Genomic DNA, 22,768 nt, shown 5'->3' with positions numbered 1-22,768 from the left:
TCCCCTCCTCCCCTCCCGCTCTCCCTCCTGATGCTGCTGCTCCTTCTCCTCCTCCTCCTCCTCCTCCTCTTTCTTTTTACTTAGCCCAAGCAAGGAGGTTCTAGGAACTGGAGTGCAGTGATGTAATCATAGCTTACTGCAGCACCTAACTCCTGGGTTCAAGTGATCCTTCCCCCTCAGCCTTCTGAATAGTTTGGATGACAAGCAAGAACCACTGCACCTGGCTAACCATTTTTAAGTGTGCAGCTCAGTGACAGTAAGGACAATCACATTGTTGTGCAACCATCACCACTATCCATTCAGAGAATATTGTTTATCTTGCAAAACTGAAACTCTATGCCCATATAACAAATCCCATTCCCTCCTCCTGCCATGTTTTTTTAAAAAGGCATTTTGAAAACCAATGGTAACTTACCAAGTCATGGACATAGCACATACAGGGAGTAACAGCCACCAGAAATAGTCTCCCCTGTCCGAAAAGACAGCCATGAGTATTCCCACCAGGGTGGCATTGTAGCCATAGAGCCCAGATGCTATTAATGACCTGCGGGGCAAGAGACACAGCATGGACATTTCCTGGGTGGGCTTCGGTTGCACTTGCACATACATAACACTAGTAACTTCCAGATTATATTCATATTAAGACATGAGATTATATTTGGAAATGTATCTCAAAGTCTATGTAAGCATCGTACAAAAACTATTAAAGACATGAAGTGAAATATACATAGATAAAAATATAAATGTGCATTTAGATCAGCGGTCCCCAACCTTATTGGCCCCAGGGACAGGTTTCATGGAAGACCATTTTCCATGGATGGGGAATAGGGGATGATTTCAGGATGAAACTGTTCCACCTCAGATTATCAGGCATTAGATTCTTATAAGGAGTGAGCAACCTAGATCCCTTGCATGCGCAGTTCATAATGGGGTTCACACTCCTATGAGAATCTAATGCTGCTGCTGATCTGACAGGAGGCAGAGCTCAGGTGGTAATGCTCCTCACCCACCGCTCACCTGCTGTGCGGCCCAGTTCCCACAGACAGGCCACAGACTGGTACCTGTCTCCAGTGCAGGGGTTGGGGACCCATGATAGAGAATGACTCCCTCTACAGGTGTCACGGTTAAAGACAGGTCTACAGCGGCTGAGAGGAAAGGGGAGTTTAGCAAGGCAATCTGCTCTATTTTAGCCTTTCCTTTGGAAAGTTATTCTTTTAAATCAAGAGCCTCTAACTTGAATAGCACTTTTAGCATATGAAACTGTTGCCTAAGTTTGATTTCTTGGTGAGAGAGATTCCCGAAATGTAAATTCACTTTCTAGTGTCTTTGATCTTAACATTAATCTTCCAGCTTAGTATACATTTTTGTGTTCTGATACTTCTATTTTGTTGTCTCCAAACATACATTTCAAAGTTATTGCAAAGAAGAATGATTGCTTTTCTCTTACTTGGAGAAGTACCCGCATTTAATTATGTGCTTGTTGAGCACCCAATTCTTTCTGAGGTTACTTTTTGCTTAGTATTCAATCTCATTTCTTTCCCATCTTCTCCTTCTTTAGATTGAAGGGGTACATGTGCAGGTTTGTTACACAGATATATTGCATGATGCTGACTGAGGTTTGGGCTTCTATTGAATCCGTCACCCAAATAGTGAACAAAGTACCCGATAGGTAGCTTTTCAACTCTTGTTTCCCGTCCTCTCCTCTGTTGGAGTCCCAGTTGTCTACTATTTCTGTGTCCATGTTTACCCAGTGTTTAGCTCCTAATTATAAGTGAAAATGTGCAGTATTTGATTTTCTGTTACTACGTTAATTCACTTAGGATATTGGCCTCCAGATGCACCCACGTTGCTGCAAAGGACATGATTTCAATCGTTTTTATGGCTATGTAGTAGTTCATGGTGTATATGTACCACATATTCTTTATATAATCCACTGTTGATGGGTACCTACATTGATTGACCTGACACACCAGGACTCCCACAACTCAGAGTTGGCAGTGTCTGGCACCATGAAAGGCACAGGATCCACTTCCCAAGGGCCTGTTACTCAAGGGTGATGTCTATAGGGGGACAGGGGAGTAAAGATGGTGAAGTGAGTGGGTGAGGCCTAATGCTGGGCTTGAACAGGAGGTGCTACAGCCAATGAGCCACACTGCAGGGGCTGGTAAGGGATAGCATGACAGCTGCTTCTTGACTTGTTTCTAACTGGGCCAGGAGGCACCATTGCAACAGGCAAGAGGATGTCACATACATTAATCGGATGAACATTAGAGGTGGGATTCCCTATTCAAAAGTTCTTTGTCTCCCTTAAATAATCCTTGAGGGCAAATGGGAGGTGATGCAATTTGCAATGGTGCAACCCAGAAACTGGGACTACACATGACAATGGAGAGCTATGCAGACTTGTCCTCTCAACAACTGACTTGGAGATGTTAATGCTTGAGTTTGATCAGTGGAAGATTAATGGCCACATCTACAAGTTGTGGAATGCCATAGTTAAAGCCACAGGAAGACATATTTACTTAAAACAGAGGATTGCCATTTTAATGCAGTCTTTTCAGACCAAGGAAAGTAAAACATTTGAAACTAACACATATAAAATATGACTTGTCTTCTAAATGATATCAGATAAAAAATGAGTTGATCATATTGCATTGGAGCAAAATAATAAAGGAATATTCAATATGGCCCAATTCTAGACTCTTTCCCCAAACTGAGAAGACTTTCTTGGCAAGCATTGGAATAGAGTTTAACCTAGGCTATAAAATCCTCTTCTACGGGGAGCAAATCAGACTCTGAAATTGATGGAAAAGTGGAGCATGTGCTAACTCTCTCCCCATGGACCTCTTTAGGCAATTTGCAGTGAGTGTTACAAGAGCTTAGTTGTGTAATGACCACCCTTGGCAGTATGCATTGATCCCAGACACCTAGAATACTGGTTCCCTCCCCGAAGGAACTGGCCAGTGGGGAGCTGTCTGCTACCCTGGTGAGAGTCAGCTCATCACTTCTTCAATGACAGATCAATTAATAAAGTACATGCTATTTCTAATCTAATGAATATATCAGAACACCCACTAAGGCTTCTTAAGTCAGAATCCACTTAATTGGAATTTATGGTAAGTCTTTCCTCCAGGAGCTGAGGTGATCTTTGGTAATTCTTTTCTCCAGGAGCTGAGCTGACCTTTGCACTGTCTATGAAGAATGAGTTTGCTAAACTCATCATGGCAGCAAGATATAAAGGTGTTATTAAGCCACTAAAACTTTTCCTGAATTCATATGCACTTTTTCCCCAAATAGAATGCTGATGACAAATAATTTTATCAATCATTAAAGAAGATCCCTTCAGATCTTCTTTAAAAAGATCCCTACTGTCTCCATAAGAAAAAAAAAAGGTAGAGAGGTTTGCAGGTTAAAAGATAAAAAGTAGGCCGGGCGCAGTGGCTCAAGCCTGTAATCCCAGCACTTTGGGAGGCCGAGACGGGCAGATCACGAGGTCAGGAGATCGAGACCATCCTGGCTAACACGGTGAAACCCCGTCTCTACTGAAAAATACAAAAAGCTAGCCGGGCGAGGTGGCAGGCGTCTGTAGTCCCAGCTACTCGGGAGGCTGAGGCAGGAGAATGGCGTAAACCTGGGAGGCGGAGCTTGCAGTGAGCTGAGATCCGGCCACTGCACTCCAGCCCGGGCGACAGAGCGAGACTCCGTCTCAAAAAAAAAAAAAAAAAAAAAAAAAAAAAGTAAAAAAAATATGGTGAGTAAAGAGATCTATAAAAAGTTGGAGAATATGACTAAAGATAGAAGTAGAAGTACCAGGAAACCATTTCCCCAAAGCTACTTCTCCTGCCTCTCCAAAAGATGAAAGGATAAATACCTTTAAGCCAGTTGGCAAGTTCTTTCATATCGCCGGTGACATAGCCAAGAGCTTTGGGGAAGCACCTTCTCCCTTGACATGGTGAAACCTGGTTTTCACCCCTGTCCACTCTAACCATAGTGGGGCTGTCCTCCATGGCCGTCTCTTCCTCTCCAGGGAATTACTTACAGCTTAGTCCTGGTTAGGATGTAATGCCACAAGAATCTGGCATCATTTAGACCAGCCACTTATTCAGATATCAAGAGCAAGAGACTGTAACTGATTCCCTGACCTCTGACTAAAAACAAATATAAAGAGTTCTGTGGACTAAAGGTTGTTTCTTCTGGGAAGGATGTGATTTTATCACTGCTGCCCATAGTAACTTGTCAGCCCCTGTGTCTTAGAAGGGAGCTGAGAAGGCTTGAAAGGGTATACCTACCTGTCCTGGCTGAGCAAGAGGGCCATCAGAGTGGAGACCACTGTTCCCAGCCAGCCAGTGAGAGCCCACCAGGGGTTCTGAAAAAGAAGTCCCACCAGAATCAGGATTCCACTGATGGGGTTGTTGACGAACACCACTTGGGATATGCCCCGAAGAATCCAGTCAATGAACTGGAGCACCACAGGTTTGTCTGGAAGGGATGAGGTAAAGCAGAGCTAACGAAGCAGCCAAGTGATACTCCTCAACCACAGGCCCACCCTGAGCAAAATCGGCAAAACCTCCTGGAAGTGAAACATTTTTGATATTTCTTTAATATTTCTCTCTGAACCCATTGTCACTTTAGTGGCACCCAGATCCCTGAAAGCATCTGTCTACTGTATGTTCGACCCACACTGCCCCTCCTAGAATCTAAGCTCCTGAAAGCATCTAATGCACTTATTTATCATGCTTATAGGCACAAACTCTGAAGCCAAAGGAATGAATTACCAATAGTAAAATTTAAGTTTTAAGTACTGAAACTACAAGATGAAGCCAGGTGTCTTCTAATATGAGCTGGGCCCTGGCTACTCTCTCCATAAGAAAAAAAAAAAGGTGGAGAGGTTTGCAGGTTAAAAGATAAAAAGTAAAAAAAATATGCTGAGTAAAGAGATCTATAAAAAGTTGGAGAATATGACTAAAGATAGAAGTAGAAGTACCAGGAAACCATTTTCCCCAAAGCTACTTCTCCTGCCTCTCCAAAAGATGAAAGGATAAATACCTTTAAGCCAGTTGGCAAGTTCTTTCATATCGCCGGTGACGTAGCCAAGAGCTTTGGGGAAGCACCTTCTCCCTTGACATAGTGAAACCTGGTTTTCACCCCTGTCCACTCTAACCATAGTGGGGCTGTCCTCCATGGCCGTCTCTTCCTCTGGCTCCTTGAAGGAAGGACAGAGCTTATAAGTATCCCTAAGGCAGAACCCTCTGGATTAGCCAGCCTTGGGCCTGGTTACAGTAGAAGATCTGGACCACTGTGTTCCATAGAACCAAGAGAGCACCGTTTTCCTCCTGAAACACCACCACAGAGCTTATTATCCAAACCCAAATCCCACTGTACCTTTGCCATCAGTGTCTCTAATGCTACCATGGAAATGTTCTGGTCTTTAATTTCATAAGGTTCAGTGTCTGGTCCAATAAACATTTACTGAGCATGTATTTCCTGCACTTAAGGAGCTCAGTCTAGTTGAGAAGACTGAAAAACAGTTAATGTCAACAGAATGAGTCAAATCATGTAGAAAGAGCTAAAATTAAGTGCTTAGCTCCATGCTGTCATTTAAGGAGTAAGAAATCAGGTTATAGAATGGCCTGCTCACGAATGCGGGCTGATCAGCTACTTGCCAAGACAGGTAGCCTTTTTAAATTTTTATTTTACAAAAAAGTTTTGTTTTAAAATATTGAAAGGGAAGAATGTTTAAAAATTGTGTGAGTTGACATGGCCTCATGTCAACCCTCTGCAAGTCCAAGATTGCTTGAATTTGTCCTTATGTCATGTGACTGTCTCAGATACTCTTTACTTTTGGAATTTGTTATTTAAATGTGTAAAACCAGGCAAGAAGGATATTTCACCAAGATAGAGAAACTGGGAAAGATGGAATTGGACAAAGCTGTTGAAAACCAAGGAGTTGTAATCTAAGGATTGTATGATAGAAAAATGTACAGGGCATAATTATAGGAAACATGTCTCTGGAACATATGAACACTATAACCATGACTGTGTTCACTATGGGACCATTCACTTGTCATGGTAAGTATCTGCAAGAAAGCACCAATATCACCAGAATTTGGTACCTTGAAGACAAAAATGATTTCATTGTGCTGATGGTAGATACACAAGAATACCAGTGGCATAATCCCAGAGGCAGGCTGAGGGAGGAAGCCAATGGCAAAACCACCTTGAGTGTGCAAGAACAGTCAACAGCACAGCCAGGTCAATTGGGAAGCAGGGAAATGCCAAAATCATCAGAGCCTGGAAGGCATAATTGTGGAATGTTGAAGCCACAGGCACATAAGACATGACCAAAGAAACACTGCAGTGACCCATTTTCAAAGCCATACCAACTTATGGGAGGCATTAGGCTTCAGCTCAGGCAAGGACAAGCAGCCCAAAGATATAACTGCCTTGAGTTTCTGGAACTGAATCTATAAAACCCTAAGGTGGTGGCATCAAATGAAAACAAGCAGCATTTTCCATCAACTCCCAAAGCAGGAACATGGGCTATTTCAGAATAAACAAATTCATGTTCTCAAAATTCTCAGCATATATTTGTTCTAGAGGGCTTGAAATATCCCATCATCTCAGATTTTGGAGATACAGATTTGAAACCTGATAATATAACTGGCTAGACGTGATTGAGAACCTGAATGGCCTGAGTCTCCTGTTGAGCCACCCAAAGTTAAGTAAAGATTAAACTAGTTTTCTCCAAATCGACAGCCCAACATATAGGAGACTTATTGCCATTTGTGAAACTAATTTCAACATAATTGGGATGGGTTGTAGGGCTAGGATGTTCTGCAGAGAGGGTTCTTCTCATGACCTGAGCAGACAGTTGCTGCTATTTTGGAGTCCCCAGGAACCATTTATTCTGAACTGCTTAACCCTTCTGGAACCCCTAGGAGCCCTGACTACTTGCTCCAGAAGTCAGGAGTGAGCACCACTTAGGAGAAATCCATAACTTACAGTTGTAGTTTGCCCTAGAATTTTGCCATGCTAGAATATTTGCATTTCTTAGGGAACTTTAAGAGTCCACACATCCTAACTGGAAAGACAAGGCAAGGCTGTGGAGCCAGGACCTTCTGCTGATATTCAAACATCTTAGCCCCAGTGAAGTAGGCCATTAATTTCAACTAAGAAAAAGGGACAATAAATAAAAGGCACTCTAATAAAATAGACGCAGGGTAAATGTAAAACTCCAGGTGACTTCTCCCCCAGCTTTTCCTTGGCTGTCAAAACTCGCCTCAATGGTACAGTCTCTAAATCAAGGTGAGCACTGTCGGACTTTTTGGACCAAGATCCCTGTGCCTTTGACTCAGCTCACAGCCAAACCCAATTCCCAGGATCTGCCCAGAAAAGATACAGCAGACTTTGGAGCAGGCTCCCAGGTCCCCCGAGCCAGAGGCTGCACGAAGGAAGCGTACCTGTTCCTGCGACCCATCTGCCAGGGCCAAGTTTAGCCGGGTGATGCCTCTGCGCGCTGCTTCGCCAGCTTTAGTTCCAAAAGGGTCCTTCCAAACAGGACCATGACGGGCGTCACCAGCGCCGCCAATCAAAGACCGTCCATTCATCCTTATTTTTTCTCAATACATGACAAAGGGCAAAAATATGTGAATCAGCATGACGTGTGCCCTAGCTCTAACGACCACGCAAAAGGCAAGCTGAGCGGGGCTGGAGCGTGCCCAGTGGGTTCCTGGTGAAGGAAGATGTGACCCCACACGGGAGACCTCTAACAGAGAAGGAGGACTTTGCTTTCACCAAAGTGCTCTCAGTGGGCGGAGACACAACCAGCTGACTATGGAAATTAAATGTTCATTTACTTTGCTTAAAAAAAAAAAAAGGAAGTCATCCTACACAGGGACCAATGACCAGATTTTGTTCTGCTGCGTGTCTCTGCTGTTGGATCTGAAGCCGCCTCTTCCAGAGGGGGAGGAGGGGGTTCACGTTCTGGCATGTTTGGGGGCAGATTGTGAGGGCTGCATCTTGAGGACCAACACCAAAGCAACAGGTTGTCCCACAGCAGGTTCCCCTAGCCTTGTTTATGAAATGTGAGGATACATGATGTGGGCTCTGTTTTCTGTAGTAAGATAATAGCCACGCTTTGTATGCATTCACAAGCCTACTTTAAGAGACTCTTAAATGGTGTTTTTTTTTTTTTGTTCTTTTTCTGTGCTACCACATCCAATTTATTTTATTTTATTTTATTTTCCTTTTTGCAGAGACAAAGTCTCATTGTATTGTCCAGGCTGGTTTTGAATTCGTGGCCTGAAGCGATCCTCCCACCTCAGCCTCCCAAAGCACTGGGATTATAGGCATAAGTCATCATGCCAGGCCAAGAACTCTTACATTTTGAACATCACTTTGTTAATAATAAACAGTTTTTAGTTGAATTCCACAAGTGTGGCAGCTTTTATAAATATTCTTTTCCTTTTAAAACTTCCATTGCATCCAAGAATATCACTCTTTTCCAGAAGTTCCAAAACAGTTGTGTGTGTGGTATTTCTCTTTTCTCCCCTGTTGTTTATTCTATTTTTACTTTCTTCTACTGACTTGGCCTGAAACCTGAAAACCTACCCTTTACCAGAGTGACTTGGAAAAATCCAGTTTTGGGAAATACTTCTGACATGTCTCAGGTAAAAATTGTGTATGTACATGCATGTGTGTGTATTTACCTATGGTGAACTAGCTGGCTAGTTCTGCACCACACTGATGTGCCTGCATGTTGCATTATGAATATTTTTATTTGATAAAGAACAAATGGTTAAGAAACCCAGTGGTAGGGATCTCATGTTATATAAAGCTAAAAACAAAGAAATAAGAAAGAATGAAGAATGAAAAAAGAGACAAACAGGGGTTGTCACATTCTCTCAGTGTAGACGCCTTCCCCCTTCTGCCCCTGCCTGGCGCCTGCCTTTCCCCTACCACCAATATCACACACCTTGGAGAACCCCTTCCTTGAGGTCCACATCAATATTTTCCTAGAACCAAGAGATAGGGAAATTTGAGAGCTAGGTAGGATTTTAGAGACTACATAGTTCAAACCTTCATTTTATATAAGAGAAAACCGAGGTTCAGAGTGGGCACCATCCAGATTCACTCAGCACATGGCAGGCAGAGTGGGTCTTACGGAATAGGTCAGCTCTGGTTCTCAATTTTTCAGTCGAGCCAGGCACATTAATGCCACCCAAGGTTCTGTTCAAGTCGACAAACAAGTGATTTAGCAGTTTCTGTGTGCTGGAGTATGCAGTGGGGGCTAGGACTCAGCGATGCGGTGGGCACAGACTGTCTTCACGGTCACTTTGAACTCATCTTGAGGTGGGGGTTGAACAACCACAAAGAGCTCTGCTATCCCCAGTTTCACTCTATGCTCTTGTCAGAAGCGGTTACTCTCTGACAAATGTCTCCCTGTGCCTCAAAGCTGACACATCTACAGCAAGGCTTGTGTGTGCTGAAGTTAACATCCCAAGAATATCCTGGAAGCTGCACCTGAAGAGCTTTCCAGCAGAAGTCAAAAAGCACTTTTCATATCCCTGGTCACTAGTAAAATGAAGCAGTGCTTAGCATTTTTAATACAAGGCAATATCAAGATTTCAATTCAACTAATATCCTCTATTTTATTACACAAAATGAAATACATTCTATTGCCAGCACGTACTAGAAATTTGTGCAATTGGAGAGACCTGAAGTCTTCAATTTTCCATGCTTCAGCTATTTTAAAAATATGAAGTATTGGATATGGATATAGAAGAAAGCATTTAAACACTCATGCTCTAGCATAATAAAGAGACTTTCAGCATTGACACTTATTTGGTACTTACTCTAATCTTTATTTTATGTAGTTTTTGATTTTAAGTAACAGGAGATGCCCAATTTTCTTTAAAGCTGTAATTGGAAACAAAGAAAATGCTGTCAGATATTCCTGTATCCTGATTAAAACTCTTCCCTCCTCAGAAAACACTACTCCCAGAAGTCTTGAATGCAGACACCAGAGAGTGCAGCTGCAAGGAAGCTGCCAAATTCGTGGCTTCAGTTGTGACTGACTCATTCTCCCGATGGGTGCACAAGAACATTCCCTTCAGCATGACAGCACATGCAGAGGAGTACATAAATCCATCACTGGAAAGGGCCATTCCCAGTGGCCCACTTTTTTCTTCTGAGTCACATAGACACTTGTCTCAAACTTATTTCAAGAACACAGCCTGAATTATGATTTCAAGAACACAGCCTGAATTATGATTTCAAGAACACAGCCTGAAACTCCTAATGGTGTTGATTAACTCAAACTCATTGAGCACATTGGGTGGACACCTCGCTGCAAACCTGCTTCCACATCAACTCAGGTGCTGCATGCACCTCGCTTCAGAAATCACGAATAAAGGCATGCCTTTGAGCTTCCAGGAAGAAGCTGTGGCTTTGGTAAATTGCTTTCTAGTCTACCAGAACTCTGATTTTGCTGCTTCTCATCAATTCTGGTGATATAAAACATTTTCTTCTAAAGAAAAAGAGAAAAAGAGCAAGACTTAGAACTGTGAAGACAAGCCCCAAATGATGAATAGTTGGAAATGAATAGAAATGAGGATGGGTACTTACACCACTCTAGATGGCTTCCCAGCAGCAGAAGGCAGTGGCTGATAAAGATTTGCCTGGCTCCACAACAAGGGAGAGTGCTTCTCAGGAGATGGTGCTGAAGGGAGGCACCTAACAGTTATGTACCCAGAGCCCCGCTCTGCTCTGTGTGTTTGTAGGCTCGGCTTTCTCCTCCCACTTCAGGCATCAATGCCAAAGCAACACTAAGGAACTGGTCCCCTGGCTTCAGTAACTGATGTCCCCCTCTCTGTTCTTGACATGGTGCCAACTGCTTTGCCACTGTTTCCACAGCATTCCAAGGTCTTTGACCAGCAATAATCCTACAAAATACATCTTTTCTTCTGTTTCCTCTGGCCCCTACTCATATTTTGGAAATATTTACAACTGGAAAGGATCAACACAGTGTCAAACTAAAAACCATGGGGCAGGTTGCTGCTGTGTGGACTCGGAAGCTAAGCGACTGCTCCTGGGGTGAAATTTTCTTAGACTTGACACAACTTCCACACAGATGTAAGACTCCAGCAAGGGCCTGAGGGGCTGTTGGGAGGGTGGGGAAGACAAGGTACATGCAAGTTGTTTTCTGAAAGTCAGCTGCCCTTTTTCGCAGTGAGGAGAAAACAAAAATGTCTGTGTTTCCCTGGAATATCCCTCTTCCCAGGTGAGAATTCTTGGACATACTCTGCTGCCTCTTTAAAAGTCGGGAAGCAAACATTCCGTAGCAGGGAAATCGAAAACTGAATTAAAATATCTCCTCCTTACCCCTTCTTTTTAAATTTCAATTTTGTGGCTTGTTCTGTTATGGCAAAAATCTAACTCATATGTACTTTTATGAGCACAGAATTTAAAATGTACGTATATATGTATAATCCCGCAACCAGTCATGCAGATGCCATAGGTCTTCTTTCCTCTGGGTCTCCCGCCTGCTTGGATGTGCAGATAATACTTATCAGCCTTCGGCAAGGTGGCCCGTGGCTGGGAGCTCTCTGGCTCCACCCGCTGGACACCCGCCAGACCGCAGGGTTCTTGTCTGCTTGGGACATCCTTCCTCCAAGTGCCTCCTGAGCAGCTCAGGCAGAGTGTGTATAGGTCTAGGTTTATAATAAGAGTTTTGAGGTTCAGGCAAGTCTCCTTCCAACATTTTTTCCTTGGTAAAATAAGGAGAAAATAAGCTCCTAGGGTTTCCCTGAAGGAGAAAAATGAATCACCAGGAGACAGTGTGAGTGGCCTGTTTTGGGAATGAAAGGAATATACTAGTGTCTCCATGACTTCCTTATGTGAATGGGCCACTGTCCCTGATAGAGATAATCATGATAATGATAGTAATGAGAATCATAACTGCCACAAATGGGTGAGCATTCGCAAAAATCCTGTATTATACTATTGTCCCCATTTTGTAGATGAGCAAACTGAGGCTCAGAGTTTAAATAACTTGCTCAAAGTCTGACTCAAATTTTATACTTTTTTTTCAAATTTTGTACTTTTAACCACTCTAGTGCTGTCCAATATTTCCAACTTCTGCCTGGATGTTTGCTTTTCATTAATTCCTTCACTCAACTTGGCCATGATGCATATTTATGAACCTCATCCTGAAGCTGCCTCTACATGACACCCATGCAGCCTTCTGCCTCAGTGGCACTGGTCAGGGCTGAGGGTGTGTAGTGAGTCTCAGGTCTTCTTGGAAAAACCACCTCCTTCTGTACCCACCCACCCTCCCTGGCCTTTTTCCTGGTCCTTGTAAAGCCACACCTTAAGCGGGGGTCATGAAATATAGCCTTGCCATATTGTATGCACAAGGCAGCGCAAGTCACATGGAATTCCAAGTCAGATAAACCTGAGTTTGAATACTGGCTTTTCTCTGTCAAGCTGTATGACCTTAGGCATGTTACTCACTGTTTCTGAGCCTCAAATTCCTCAGTGTAAATTGGGGTAACTTTACTTCCTTTATAATGTTGTGATGAGGGATGACATCTTTAAAGCACCATGCTGAACATGTAGAGGTGCCACCATTCTGATGTCTGCCCCTCTCAGTCAGCACTGGTTTTCCTTGGGGATTTCCAAATGGAACCTTCCTCCTGGCTTGAATAAGGGGACACGCTGCTCTCTGCTTTGATATCAGAAGGGGTGCAGTTATGAGTACAGAGGAAACCATTCACTTCATTCAAGAACTGTGAACTAGGTAACTTTCTGATGCAAGGCTTGCCAAATTCTCATACTGCAGGATCCTGAGATGCCAGGGTCTGGTGCCATCCTGTTGCTGTAGACAACTGAGTACTCATTGCATGCATATATGTGTTCTCGGTGCTTTTAAGCAGCCTAATTTTTCATACAATGACCTTTTCCCTGTTCTTTCTACAGCAGCTCCTTTATTATTTCCAGAGAGTCATTTGCTGAGTGTTTATGCCCTAACATAAACCAAGACCTTTTTTTTGGTCTTTTGTCTTCTCTTTGGGTGCCCCTCTCTGTTCCCATACCAAGTGAATGCACCTTCCATCTCGCTGCCTGGAACAATCACAAATGAACATACATAAAGCTGCTCTCCTCTACGACTTTCTCCTTGGAGTTTCTGCCCCTAGGATGTTTTCTCTCTCCTCCCCCTCCCCATGCTCTGCCCAAATCTATTTGGATTTCCCAGTGGGCTTCTGTGCACTTAAAGCAGTTTTCATCTCTATTCCTCACTGGGCATGAAATCATGCCCCCCAGCTCTGCAACAGTTCTGGTACTGTCTTTTATTTTATTGTTTTGAATATACCTTACGATGCACAGTCCCATCTGAGCCAGAAAGTACAGGATGTTGAAGTCAGGATCCAGTAGCTCTCTTTATTCACAACGGACCTCTCTCTTTCCAGAAAGATTTTGAGGCAGTTCATCAAATATATGTAAGAGGACATAAGGACTAGGTGACAAAATGGAGAAAGGAGAATGCAACTATGGATAAAACACAATTTTCATATTTTTTTCTACAATACCTTCCATTCGTAGGTATTTCTAAATTTGTGTTGTTTTAATCTGAAATTATAGCACTGTTTCACTTGATTACTGCTTGATACTGATCTACGCATAGGCAGTTTAACGTTACAAATCATTGGCACCTCAAGAGTATGTAATTGGGTAGTGCCCACACTGAGGAATTCTACAAGACATTCTCATGCTTTTATGTCCCCTCACCCCCCTCAAGGAGAGTGGCAAGGACGGCAAGTCTGGAACAGGATGTTCCTTTGCAGTGTGTTCTGAGCCCACCGACTTCTTTGGTTTGGTAAACAGTCAGACAAAAAGGCGCCAGATGAGAGCCAAAACTTCCAGAACGACACTTGGAGGGGACGTTTTGTGGTAGGCATTCCCTAGAGTGAAGCCAAGGGCCAAGCCAGCGCAGAATGCAAATGTCTCACTCAAACCTCCACCGCCTGCCGTTGCTGGGGGAACACAATGATGGGTGATGAAAGGAGGCACTGAGGTCCCTAAGTTTTTAGCTCCCTTTAAATGCAGTCCTGAAATTATTCCATCCATTTTAGGAGTAAAAGGGGATCAATAGCTGGGAGCATCCAAAGATGTTGTTCCTCCTTCACAAAGCAGAGAGTCCAGGTAGTCTCCATCCCTACCTACAACTTTCATTAGATGCCCACCTTTCCAGCTTTTAAATTAAAATCATACCAGTGTAAGGCTCATAATGTTGTCTTTGGTGTCATGGGCCAATGTGTAAGAGTGTGCAGGTTGTGCACTGCACAAATGCATCACGCCTAAGGGGGTCACCATTAGTGTCCTAGACATTTATGTGTTTATTGCAACAAAGTTCTTACAGATGGCACTAAAATGTCTTGAGAAAAAGGGTGCTAGTGTGTCTGTGCAAGGAGCCATATTGTCTAGCAATACCTTTAGCTTTTAAAAATTTTCATTTTGTTTTTTTTTTTGAACACTGAGAAGCTAGCTTTTGTTTCTTCTTCTTCTTCTTCTTTTTTTTTTTTTAAGATAGAGTCTTGCTCTGTTGCCCAGGCTGGAGTGCAGTGGTGTAATCTTAGCTCACTGCAAACTCCACCTCCCAGGTTCAAGGGATTCTCCTGCCTCAGCCTCCTGAGTAGCTGAGATTACAGGCATGCACCACCATGCCCGGCTGATTTTGTATTTTTAGTAGAGACAGGGTTTCACCATGTTGGCCAGGCTGGTCTCAAGCTCCTGACCTCAAGTGATCCGTCCGCCTCAGCCTCCCAAAGTGCTGGGATTACAGGCATGAGCCACCACTCCTGGCAGGAAGAAAGGCTTCCCTGACCAGGAATAAAACCAGGGACATGGTGGTGAGCGTGCCAAATCCCATCCACTAAACTACGTGGGGCGTCATCCACCCTCCCAGGCTTGCGCCTTTTGCTTCTTCAAGATTAACAAAAAAGTCATTTCCCAATGAGGAACAATAGGGAAACAGGTAGGAGAATCTTTTCAATCTTTTTAGGCTCAGATGAGAAAGAGAGTAAAGTGTTGGGAAAAATGAGGGGTGGGGACTGGCATGGCCGCATTTCCTTAGGCCCTCAGCTGAGGGTAAACCACACAGATCGGATTGTTCTCTCACTGTGAAAGATACGGGAAAGCTGGCTGCAAGCTCAGGAAGTTGAGCTCGATGTGATAATTGGGCCAGGAAGAGGAGGTGGGATGGCCTGGCATCACCATTGCGAATGGGACTCGCTGGGCACCCAGATCGATCTACTACCTTTTTGTCTGAAGATTTACCAAACCAAAACACCAGTGGGCTCAAAACACACTGCACAGGAATGTTCTGTTCCTGACTTGCAGTCCTTGCCATTCTCTTTGTTGAGGGTGAGGGGACAGAGAAGCTTGAGAATGACTTGTAGAATTCCTGAGTGTGGGTGCTTTCCAATTACATACCCTTGAGGTGAAAATTATGTGTAACATTAAACTGCCCATGCGTAGATCAGGATCTGAGTTACTCACCAGGGGCCTGGCTGGGTTGGGGCAGGTGTGTTAAAGTGTATCTGCTCTCTGCAACTGGGGAGGTGGCAGCTGGCTCAGGCCCCTTCCTCATCATTTGTCTCAACTGGAGACTGAGTATCTGCCAGCTGCACAGTTTTGTCTGCTCAGCCTGATTTAATGACCTTTGGGGGTTGTTAGGAATCCTCCCTGTTACTGTTTCCCTGCCTTACACCAATTGGTGGCCAAGAGCTGGAGAGTGATTCAAAGTCCCTTGGCCCTGACACCTCCTCCCATTCCCCTGGCCTCTACTTTATTTTCTCTTGGTATCACTGAGGCTGGGATGTGGGGCAAAGGCAGAAGAAATGTAAGGGCAAACTGGGCAAACTATTCAATGACCTGTCCCATCAGTTGACTTGAAACTAGACCACACTGCATCCTCAACTTCTTGAGCTGGTAAACTGAAGTATTATGATTTAACTGAGCACAGCCTTAGCAACTCTCACTATAATAGCATTGGCCTAAGAAATGTAGTTTGTAGGGATGCTACAGACATAGAGGGGAATCCCTGTACCTCTAACATGGTATCCTGTTGTTAAAGAATAAACCTGACTCCAAGTTTTCTTGAAAAGCAAGATTAAAACCCAGTAGTGAAGACTTTATTTATTTATTTTGGATGCAACATCTCTTATTAGTACTTAAAAAAAAAAATCAGCTAGGCATTACAGCACCATTATCCTTTCTGTATAGCATTGGAAAAATACAACATTTTCCATTTCTCATTCAAAATTCAGATGAATAAATGATGATAGAACTAAAAGCAGGGTTCCTGATTAATCACAAACCCCTGCTTTTAAACAAAAGATGGCAACTCTGAACACTGTTGTAACTCTTAGTTGGAGAAGTGTTTGCATTGACTTTGTTTCTGTTACTGCTACTGCAAGAAGCCAGGTTTTAATTCAGCTTCTTGGGACCGGTGGAGCCTTCTCCCAACTGAGGTGTCAGTTCTGGGTCCTGGAGAAATAGCAATGTGGGAAGAAATAGGGCATAGACAGAGAGACAGGTTTCCCATTGTTTATCCATTTTCCCTACTTGCCGTCTTTTTCTCACTCAGCTGAGGTTGCTGATTATTTTCTCCCAACACCTGGACCAAGGGACATATTTAAATTGGGGGCTAATATTTAGTTTTGTCCTGTGGCCCATTGTGGCTGGGATGTGCTGATGTGAGTGAAGTCAAAGAGCTTATTCCTGGGTAGGTCACTTAGCTCTCTAGCCCCCAGCAGCATGACACACTGGCACATCAGCCAGCCAGTCCCAAAGTGTCAGTGGGGGTCTGAAAGCGGGCCAGGGGAGCAAGGATGGGTGAGGAAATGTCCTTCCTGCACACAGAAGAGTACCTAAGGCATGATTCAGGAGATGTCATCTTTGAAGACAAGTGTCTGTGATCTCATAATCAAACCCACATCGACATGGACAATGAATTAAACATTGCTGAGTGAGATAGAAAATTCCAGGCAGAAACTTAAACACACATCATGATATGATGTGTAAAACAATATCCCTGTGTGGACTTCTAATGCCCAACGTCACTTAGCATTTTGGCTCCTTCTGAGTCACATTTTATAAAACCTGGGGTCAAAAGAACCTCCGTGAGATTTGACTACCATGTAAGTCTCACAACCAATTGCTCAATAGCTTTATTTTATTTTATTTTTTGCAATCAAGGGGTCTTGCTAGGTTGCCCAAGCTGATCTTGAACTCCTGGCCTCAAGCAACTCTCCCACCTCAGCCTCCAAAATTGCTGGGATTATGGGCGAGGACCACACTTGGTCCTCAATAGCTTTTATCCTCAATGTTTAAAAGGAGAAATTCATGTGANATGAATTAAACATTGCTGAGTGAGATAGAAAATTCCAGGCAGAAACTTAAACACACATCATGATATGATGTGTAAAACAATATCCCTGTGTGGACTTCTAATGCCCAACGTCACTTAGCATTTTGGCTCCTTCTGAGTCACATTTTTATAAAACCTGGGGTCAAAAGAACCTCCGTGAGATTTGACTACCATGTAAGTCTCACAACCAATTGCTCAATAGCTTTATTTTTATTTTTATTTTTTGCAATCAAGGGGTCTTGCTAGGTTGCCCAAGCTGATCTTGAACTCCTGGCCTCAAGCAACTCTCCCACCTCAGCCTCCAAAATTGCTGGGATTATGGGCGAGGACCACACTTGGTCCTCAATAGCTTTTTATCCTCAATGTTTAAAAAGGAGAAATTCATGTGACTCACGCCTATAATCCCAGCACTTTGGGAGGCCAAGGCGGGTGGATCACAAGGTCAGGAGATCGAGACCATCCTGGCTAACGTGGTGAAACCCCATCTCTACTAAAAATACAAAAAAATTAGCCAGGCGTAGTGGCAGGCACCTGTAGTCCCAGCTACTCGGGAGGCTGAGGCAGGAGAATGGCATGAACCTGGGAGGCGGAGGTTGCAGTGAGTCGAGAGCCCACCACTGCACTCCAGCCTGGGTGACAGAGCAAGACTCCATCTCAAAAAAAAAAAAAGGAGAAATTCACTTTAAATTAACATGTGTGACAGTCTTGAAGGATGAAGAGTTACCCAGGGGCATCCCAGTGGTCGGTCAGTGTAGTACCCAGAGCTTTGTTCTGTTTATCTGAGATTTCTCTTTGAGGAGATGGTAGGGCCTCTGACCTTTCCTCTTGATTATGGCAAGAGATGGTGTATTATGGTCACTAGAGTAGTCTGAAGCATTTTATTTATTTATTTATTTTTGCTTCAAACAGATTGTTCCATTTATTTCTCTACTTGGTGTATTCCATCCTATTATTTAAAAATCATCCTAATCAGAAAACCTTACAATATGGCTTCCTCATGGAGGCCATTCACTCTTGTACTCCTTACTTCGGTAGATTCACACTGGGTAAAGACATCTCTCCTGTTATCATCCCTTTCCTGAATCCCAGTATGACACCCGTTTCCTACTCAACTTGGCTTCTGAACTTTCTTGTCCATTAGAGCTACACCACCTTTCTCATTCCCTCCATTCACTCATCCATCCATTGTGTAAGAGATGCCAAGCACAGGAGGACTCCTAAATGAAGAAGTGTTGCTCTTGATGTTAAGGATTTTAGTTTGGTGAAATTCTCTTTTGGAATCTTCTCCTCAGCTCCTAAATGTGTGTTGCCTCCAGTGTTGGCTTGGATTCTCGGCTCCTTATGTATTTTCCCCTGGCAAATTCCTGCATCCTACTTTCTTTCCCATTCTGCTTCATCTCGCTACAGCATGTTATGTTCAGCCAGTTTATTGGAAAGAGTCCTGGAGAAGGAATGGAGAGATACTAGTTCTGACAAGGTTGCCATTTCATTTATTGGCTTCTCAATTGCTCACTTCTTAGGAGAAGAGTTGGGCTAACTCAGTGATTCTTAGGCTTGTCTGAACATTGGAACTATCTGGAGAGCTGTAAAAATTGTGGATAGAGCATCTCTCCCCTAGGAGTCTATTGTAATGAGTTTGGGGTGTGGAGGGTTTTAAATTGTTCTTGGTGATTCTAATGTGCAGGCAAGGTTGAGAACCACTATGTTGAATCTACTTAACCCTAATTCCCCACTCTCCAAAACAAGGAATAGCTTCACAGTGGGATCAGATAGATTTTGGAGTGTAATAGACCAGGTTCAATTTCCAGCCAGCAATAACACCTCAGGGAAAATCACTTCACCTTTTTGAACCTAATTCCACTATGAAATTAATGAAGATTAATAATACCTACCTTCCAAATGTAAGTATCAAACAAGATCATAGAACAGGTCAGGCATTCAAGCAAAAGTTATTATTATTATTATTTCTCCTAAAACAGTTCCTGTATCTGACTTCACGATTTCCATCAATGGTGTTACCATTATCTCAGTTCCTGGGCTCAACAACTGCTTGCTGAGTGAGCACTAGATGGTGGAGCCAATCATCCTCCCTTGGGAAGGAGAAGTGCAGGTTAAATTTCACTCACTTTGGTGAATGTTTTCAGGTCTTGCCACTCAGAGTGTGGTCCCCGGATTGGCAGCATTGACATCCCCTGGAACTTGTTTAGAAATGAGACATCTCAGCTCCACCCAGACCTTCAGAATCAGAATTTGTATTCAGTAGGTCCCCAGGGGATTTGCGTGCACGTTACTGTTTGGAAAGTTTGGAAAGCACTGCTCTAAAGCATCCCTGTCCTTGAGACTTAGGTGACGAGGCATGAATTCAGCCCCTGGAGTGGGGACAGTTTACAAATTCCAATGTCTTGTTTGGAGATGCCATGGTGAGTCCAAGTGAGTCATGGTGGCATTCCAGCTGGCAGCAGGGAGGGTGCTGTTGCATGCTGGGCCACACCAAAGGAAGGCAACACTCTAGGCCAAGCCTTGTCATCCCATTAAACTCCATCAAGTCTCCATCAGGTCCTGCCTTCTGCGTGGTGCTGGTTGCTTCACATAGGTTTGGTGGGCGCCTTGAGGCCATCAGTTATCATGAGAGATCATCACATGTCATGGGAGGGTGATGCTGTCACACACAGGGGCAGGACTTCCTCCAGCCCTCGGAGCCTGGCAGCACCTCCAGTGGTCTAGCCAGAGGCCTCTGCATCCTGCCCACCCACAGGACTGACACCCACCGCATTGCAGGAGCAATCCCCATCCCAGGGTCTCAGGGAACTTCTTGAAGCATTTTCTTGGTGGGCCCCATGCCCTGGTTTTTCCACCTTGGATTCCTTGACCTTTGTAAATTCCAGGACCCTGCAATAATTCTCTCCCATGCCACCCCAGTATACATAAAACTTCTTTGTCCAAAAGGCCAAAAAATAAAACACTGTGTGTAACTATACTTTCTATAACCTGTATTATAACAATAGACATATTGAAGGCAATTTTCTAAATGACACTGCCATCCCATCTGCTAGCCTTCCTACCCCAGGACAAGGGTGGGTAAGCATCTTCCATTATGACTCCCTGTTGGAGGAAAGGTCAAACTTCAGGCCACAGCCATTGGCATGCATCTCCCAAAATATTTCTCTTTCCTCTCACCATAATTACAGGATTTTGCAAGAGTTTGCTTTATAGAGCTTCTGCACTTACTGGCTAGCTTCCTGAGGGCAGAGTCTGGGATGGTCTTGTTTACTACTGGAGCCTCAGGTTCAGTGTCTGGCTCATGGAGATTCACAATAGTTATTTGTTGAGTATATGGATGAATAAATGGGTGAACGACTCTGACACTTTTGAAGACTAGGATGAGTTCCTGTAAGGTCCTGAGATAGGGTGTGTGTGTCTCTAGGTTGGCAGGGAAGTTGGGGTAGAATTCCTCTAAATATAGCCCTCAGATCAGGGCTCCAGAATGATGACTGGGACAGGTAGCCCAGGGTCAATGCCCTTGCTACTGGGGACACACATGGATCTTAAAGCTCCTGTGGCTGGTGAATCAGCCTTATGCATGAAGCTCTCAAGATGCCAGCCTTGCAGATCTGCCCCGAGGGGAGAGGCTTTTGCTTGCTTCTAGGACTGCCCTGAACCTGGGGAGTGTCAAGCCTCAGCTCTAAGTGCATAGATTGGTCAGTTCCGGGGACACCCGAGGCATTCTGAGGATGGCAAGCAGGAAGGAAGCCTGTATCTTCAAGGCCTCTTTGGGAGAGATCATTGTGGATGACACAGGACAATCCCAATCCCAGCTGCCAAACCCAGGGGTCTGAGGTCCCTAAGGATCAGGTGCGGAATGGGACCGGTCCTCCTTTACATTGTGGTCACAAGCTGTAAATTCATGATCCCTTGGTTGGCCAGTTTACCACCTTCCTACTCTCCAAACTCAGCACCTTCTCTCAGGCTGCAGGCCATGCCCTTCCAATTAACTGTCATTTGTTCACCCCTAGTTTCTCATCCTGCTGAGTATCTGGGTAAGTCCTCAGGACTCCAGGGAATGGTGTGAAGTGTGAGATAGTTCTCGCACCTCGGGCAGCAATAAGACACAGGGAGCATCAGTGAAAGTCAAGGCTGCATAAGATCAGTGGTGACCTTGGGGCAGAATAATGCTTCTTCCTTAGCACACAAGGGGTTTGTAGTATCATTAGCTAAAAGGGAACCCATTATGTGGTCTTCCAGGGAGGGACAGGATGACCGTCAAGTTCAATCAAGAACTGCCAGATTTTAAGTCTCCCCTAAATGATACTATGTGACATGCAATTAAGTGCTAAATTGTGGGCAGACACGATTTAGGATTAAGAGAGTTTGGGTAATATCAGTAGAGTCTAAGCAGAGGGAACTTTACTAAAGAGATCAGCCTAATAAGGCCCTTAATATTTGAGTAGCATTTAGCGAAGGCAGGAAAAGAGAGAAAAGCCTTCAGGGGAGAGACTTAAGGAAAAGCCGAGAGAAGCATGGCTTGTTTTAGAGGCTGTAAACAGACTGTGATCAGACTAGAAGGTGTGTGTTGTCAGTCATGGCCTACAAATCTAGCCCCCACTTATGTCCACAAGAAAAGCACTGCTCCTTTTTGTTTGCCTAAGGCATCAGAACTGATAGCATCTTCTGACATTCCCTTCCTCATGTTGTATGACATAATGACCAGGCATGGAGCCCCTACTGCCCCTACCAAAGGACTCAGCATCAAATAAAGTACAGGTAAGAAAAATACTACATTATCAAAGACAAGATGCAACTATGAACCCCTATGCCATTTAAAATAGCAAAATTATGCTCTATGTTCTATAATATGGGCCATATGAACTAGAATGCATTGGGGTTTCCTATATAAAGTAGGAGTCAAGTAATAACTATAACAACATTCTATGTTATAACATTCAATATATAACATGTTATATATAACTACATAACATTCTAATAACTATATAACAGTCAATAATAACTACAATAAACTGTAAGCAAACATTAAACACAGAGCAGTCTGATTTTTCTTCTTAACATGGGAGAAATAAGCACCATTTCCCTGCTCTCTATTTTCCATGCATTTCTATGATTCTCTGTAATGATGGAAGGTTTCAAACACTTTCTGCTGGTCTAAAACCTCTCTTGGCCAGGCACGGTAGCTCACGTCTGTAATCCCAGTGCTTTGGGAGACCGAGACAGGTGGATCACCTGAGGTCCAGAGTTTGAGACCAGCCTGGCCAACATGGTGAAACCCCATCTCTACTAAAAATACAAAAATTAGCCAGGCATGGTGGTGGGCACCTGTAATCC

General features: G+C 43.8%; 1 protein-coding gene across 9 annotated transcripts in view; it reads right to left on the bottom strand.

The window, feature by feature from the left end:
* SLC14A1 (solute carrier family 14 member 1 (Kidd blood group)) overlaps positions 1-10,773 on the bottom strand; it is a 28,340-nt gene extending 17,567 nt beyond the window's left edge. For 4 of the 9 annotated variants that reach the window (XM_017857828.1, XM_017857832.1, XM_017857829.1 and 1 more), the window contains exons 1-6: positions 10,627-10,749; positions 9,855-9,918; positions 7,461-7,618; positions 5,047-5,203; positions 4,290-4,479; positions 416-544 (exon numbers count right to left, since the gene is read on the bottom strand). In XM_017857828.1, the coding sequence (XP_017713317.1) occupies positions 416-544; positions 4,290-4,479; positions 5,047-5,203; positions 7,461-7,607 (623 nt within the window). In that variant the 5' untranslated portion in view covers positions 7,608-7,618; positions 9,855-9,918; positions 10,627-10,749. Of the gene's footprint in view, positions 1-415; positions 545-4,289; positions 4,480-5,046; positions 5,204-7,460; positions 7,619-9,854; positions 9,919-10,626 lie in introns of all 9 variants that reach the window. The other 5 variants (XM_017857827.1, XM_017857826.1, XM_017857833.1 and 2 more) reach the window with 5 other exon arrangements.
* Between the last annotated feature and the right edge of the window lie 11,995 nt (positions 10,774-22,768).

This window comes from Rhinopithecus bieti, unplaced genomic scaffold (assembly GCF_001698545.2).
Source record: "Rhinopithecus bieti isolate Rb0 unplaced genomic scaffold, ASM169854v2 scaffold_42084, whole genome shotgun sequence".
Classification (NCBI taxonomy): domain Eukaryota; kingdom Metazoa; phylum Chordata; class Mammalia; order Primates; family Cercopithecidae; genus Rhinopithecus; species Rhinopithecus bieti.
This window is presented reverse-complemented; position numbering and strand designations above follow the sequence as displayed.